A 4,693-nucleotide genomic window follows, 5' to 3' on the forward strand; every position below is an offset into this window, starting at 1 on the left:
CTCCTCTCTCTGCTCTCTCCTCTCTCTCCCTCTCCCTCTCCCCCTCCCTCTCTCCTCTCTCTCCCCCTCCCTCTCTCTCCTCCTCTCTCTCCCTCTCTCTCCCTCTCTCTCCCTCTCTTTCTCTCTCTCCCTCGCTTTCTCTCTCTCCTTCCCTCTCTCTCCTCTTCTCCCTCCCTCTCCCTCTCCCCCATTTCTCTCCCTTCCTTGGGACTACACCTTTGCACTGCAGGACCTCTCCATGCTCTGACCCTTTCTGGGAAGAACAAAGTTTCTTTCACCTGGCCTCCACAGCCCAGGGACCCAGAGAGGTGCACCCAATCACCTGGACCACTGACAGCTCTGGCTCCATCCCTGGGAAGCTAGGGGTTGCACTGGCGCACCCGACTCCAGACCCAGTGCTGTGGGTTCTGGGCCTGGATCTGAAAGGGAAGCAGTGGAGTGAGGGCCCACAGGAGGAATCCCAGCTCTACTCCCTATCACTTCACGGGCACCCCACTCACCACCTCACAGAGCTCTGGGGTGACCCAGGCCCAGTATTCCATGGCCTGGAAGAACTCCTTCCTCAGCTTGAGAAATTTCTTGGAGAGCTTATCCACGTGCTCCCTGCCCAGCAGGGACTGGAGTATGATCCACTGGGAGGTGGGTTCATCCTCCTCCATTTAAGAGGCAATGTAGATGCACAGGAATTGAGCTGCTTTTTCCTGCCTCATCAGGGACTCATGCCTTGGTGGGACCCAAGTTGAGGCCACAGAGACCCACAAGAGCAGCCTGAAACACTCCATTCTAGATAGGGGGTCAAGAAAACCCCCTACACAATACCTGAGGTGGAGAAACCATCAGGCCCCATGCTATGCCCAGCCAGACCAAGCATCTCACTACCTGCCATTGCTAGGCTCGGGGTCCTCCCGCAGGCCACTCATGCCCTGGGCAACAAGTGTTGTTTCCTTTCAGGTGTTTCCAATTCCTGAGACATAATTTTCCATTCTCAACCCACAACCAACCCTGAACCCTCACCACCACCACCACCACCACCACCACCACCACCACCACCACCACGACCACCACCACCACCACCACCACCACCACCACCACCACCACCACCACCACCAGGCATTACTCCTGCGGAAGCACTCACTGGGTTAGAAAGAAATGGATCCTGTTGTACAGGTGTCCAGACATCCCAACACGGCTAAAATACTCCACCACCATGGAGAACAGGTTCTGTGAGGAGACAGGGGCTGGCCGAAGGGTGAAAAGAGGAAGAATTCTAAAAGTTTCACTATATCGGAGAGCAAATATTGTGAAGAGGTGGGGATAGCTGAGTTGATGAGGGTGGATTGAGGGAGAGCATTCTAGAGGTTCCACCATGGCGAGAAGGTACAGGCTGATTAAAGGTGAAGGATGAAGAGAAAAATGTGCTCGAAAGGCCTTAGGACCTTCCCGTATTCAAGGCTATGAGATTTCTGAGTATCTCAGGAACTTTTGACATGTGCAGATGAGCAGAAAGGAAGGCCAAGGTGGACACAGGACAGAGGATAACTGCTGTTTGTGTTTTTTTCTTTCCCTACAGCAAACGGGCCTTCATGAGCCTTCTCCTGCCCGGAAAGAAATATTACCCTCTTTATGTTGTTTGTGTGTGTGAGAGATTTTAAGACCTCTTGATGCTTCAATTGTGCTGCTGGCAGTGCTTTGTCAGACTCTTTGAGGAAAATTTCGATTTCTAAAGAGCTCTGGATGATGGGATCCTCTGTAAGGAAGGAAGGAGAGATGAGTGAGTGGGAGCAGCAACCTCTCCAGTCAGTGAGCATTGAAACTGGGGTTGTTTCTGATGGCAGAAGAAAACCGGAACACTCCCTTGCCTCTGGAATGCAGAGGTGACCCCATTACCTCTGGAGGGCTCTTAAGTTTCCTATCATTGACAACTGTCACTCCTCCCATTGACCAGCACAGTCAATTTCAACTGTGTACAACAGATTTTATGGTGACTCTTATCTCTTCATCTTGATGGGAGGTGATCATGGCATTTTAGCATAGAGAGAACCCGAGTAAAACCAATTTGTATCGAGGCCAGAGCAGTGGTGCAAGCAGGATATTTGCCTTGCACGCACTGACCTAGAACAGACCACGGTTCAATCCCCAGGTGTCCCATGTGGTCCCCCAAGTCGGAGCGATTTCTGAGCCTATAGTCAGGAGTAACCACTGAGTATAACTGGGTGTGGTCTAAAAACCAATAACCAACCAACCAAACAAAAAACCAATTAGTCTCAAAGCCACAGCTAGGATTGGCCTGAAGTGTCTGTAAGCTCATACTCAGGCTCTTCTGGGCCCCATCTAATTTTTGAGCTCACTTGGTGGGTCATGGTGAATTTGGAGCCTTTGGGGCCTTGAGCATTCTGTTCTCCACACCTCTCACCATTTATTCCTGCCTCTGCTCCTGACATCTCAGTAAGTCCTTTGCTGAATGTGCCACATTATCAAGTTCGGTTCCTCTTGCTCACAGCCCATATCAATAGATAAATCTTTCCCTTCTCTTCATTTGTCTCAGGTTGAGAGCAGCTTATTTCTCTCCAAGTTGTGTATGAGTCTCTTACTTCCTTGAGCTCACAGGACAAAGCAAAGTCAATGATGCCCTTAAATCTCTGATCTCTCCTATCTAGCTGGAGAATGTGAAGGACTGTCTCATGGGCAGAAGGTGCACCCTTGTAAGTCCTGAAATTACTTATCCCTCTAGTGGGAACTAATTTCTATTGTTCTCCAAGAATATGTCTTCCTAGTCACCATGGGAGAGCCAGCAGTGGCTCTGCTGAGAGCCTGAAGGGAGTGAGGTGTGAGATAGAGGCTATTCCACTTCCATGAAATTCTCCTTTTAGGAAGACTCCAAGTTCTATGTCAGCGCAAAACACATACCGAGAAGTTGGTAGAAGACTTCCAGGTCTTCAGGACAGTAACTGGAGCCCCTCTGCTTGATGATGCACAGCTTTGTACCCTCGGAATGATTGATGGTCCATATGTCCTTCCTCTTCTTTTCCTTCCTCCTAGATTTCAGCTTTGGGATCTCTTTGTGGGTGGTGGCCTTAGGAGCAAGGGACAGGTTCTTCTGGCTGGCTGAAGTAGCAAGTTGTCTCATGAGCATGACATGACATGGATATGGACAACCAAGGGCCACCACTTGACGTTATCCTCTGCCCCAACTGGACCTTGCTCATGAGGACAGGCGACAAGTTCAATCATTGCCAATTCTTCATGTGGGATTCAAGCAGTGGGAAATCTGAACTCACATACCTGCCTTGACCTCCCTGTATCTCTCCTTCTGGACTCTCCTCCTTTTTTTGTTTGCTCAGGTTCAGCTCTGGAAGATGCGGAACTGGAGGGCATCTCTTTCTGCTTCCTCTTTGGAAGGGCTGCAGGTCAGAGGAGAGGTGCCTTGTGATGGCTGAAAGCCCACCCCACTGGAGGGAAGACCAAGACTCCTAGCTTCCCTCACCTTGAAGATTGTACATGTGATAGCTAGAGGGATAATAGCATAATGACCATCCCAGATGTGTCAATTTTTTTTTTGCAGGAGGGTCAAAATTCAGTTGCCATTTACCTTTCTTTGCCAGGCAAACACTACTCTTCTGGCCTTCTTTGCATGGGTCCTTCTGTCTCAAGGTCACCTCTAGGAAAACAAATAGGAAATTCTCCCAATAGAAATCTTCAATAGTGTCCCAAGTGAGCAGAATTTAAGCCTTTCTGGCTCACCCAGGACAGGCCCTGTCTCAAGAAAGTGGAGGAGATAGCATGGAGGTAGCCAGTTTGCCTTGCATGCAGGACAGTGGTTCGAATCCCGCCATCCCATATGGTCCCCCAAGCCTGCCAGGGGTTATTTCTGAGCGTAGAGCCAAGAGTACCCCCTGAGTAATGCTGTTTATGACCCAAAAACAAACAAACAAACAAAAAAAGTAGAGGAGAGGAAGTGGTTTGGGGACACTACATTCATTCAGAGTCGACAGGTGGCAGGAAAGATAACCCTACATATCTGTTTTCCCTTTCCTGCATTCACTTTTCTTCTTCTGCTACTGCTTGGTTTGGGTGCTGGTGGCTCTGACCATGACTACGCCACTTCATGTGGTACTCAGTGATCCATTCTTTTGTGTATCCAGAATCAGGAGTGGATCCCAGATGTACTGTGTTTTTTATGTTGAACCTACTTCCTGAGACAATTTAATAAGGAGGATGGTAGTGTTATTAATAATAATTGAATGCCAACTACTGATCAGTTCATTATCAGTTTTCTCCTTGAAGTGCTGTTGCTCGTGTGTACAACATTGGCTCACACTTGAATAGGGGTTAACTTTACTATTATGCTAATAAACATAATAAGCCATGGAGTAAGGGTGATCCTTTTTCCAGTGTATACAAGAGGAATAATAACTTTGAATTGGTGGATAATGTGTTCTGAGACTGTGGATTCCTAACTGAAGTCTGTGGCTGATGAGCAAACTCCAACCATATTATCCATCCAGGTCAAAGTAGATGAATTTTGTTTTTGTTTTTGTTTTTCGGTCACGCCCAGCATTGCTAGGGGGTTACTCCTGGCTCTATGCTCAGAAATCACTCCTGGCAGGCTCGGGGGACCATATGTGATGCCAGGATTTGAACCACCGACCTTCTGCATACAAGGCAAATGCCTTACCTCCATGCTATCTCTCCA

General features: G+C 48.6%; 1 protein-coding gene across 1 annotated transcript; it reads right to left on the reverse strand.

Annotated features, from left to right (window-relative positions):
- Positions 1 to 359: 359 nt before the first annotated feature.
- LOC126024243 (speedy protein E6-like) lies at positions 360 to 3,133 on the reverse strand. Its single transcript, XM_049784648.1, is given in 5 exon segments — positions 360 to 419; positions 501 to 676; positions 1,137 to 1,221; positions 1,689 to 1,747; positions 2,908 to 3,133. Coding segments are annotated over 5 exon segments (606 nt in total).
- Between the last annotated feature and the right edge of the window lie 1,560 nt (positions 3,134 to 4,693).

Source organism: Suncus etruscus, chromosome 12 (assembly GCF_024139225.1).
Source record: "Suncus etruscus isolate mSunEtr1 chromosome 12, mSunEtr1.pri.cur, whole genome shotgun sequence".
NCBI classification, from domain to species: domain Eukaryota; kingdom Metazoa; phylum Chordata; class Mammalia; order Eulipotyphla; family Soricidae; genus Suncus; species Suncus etruscus.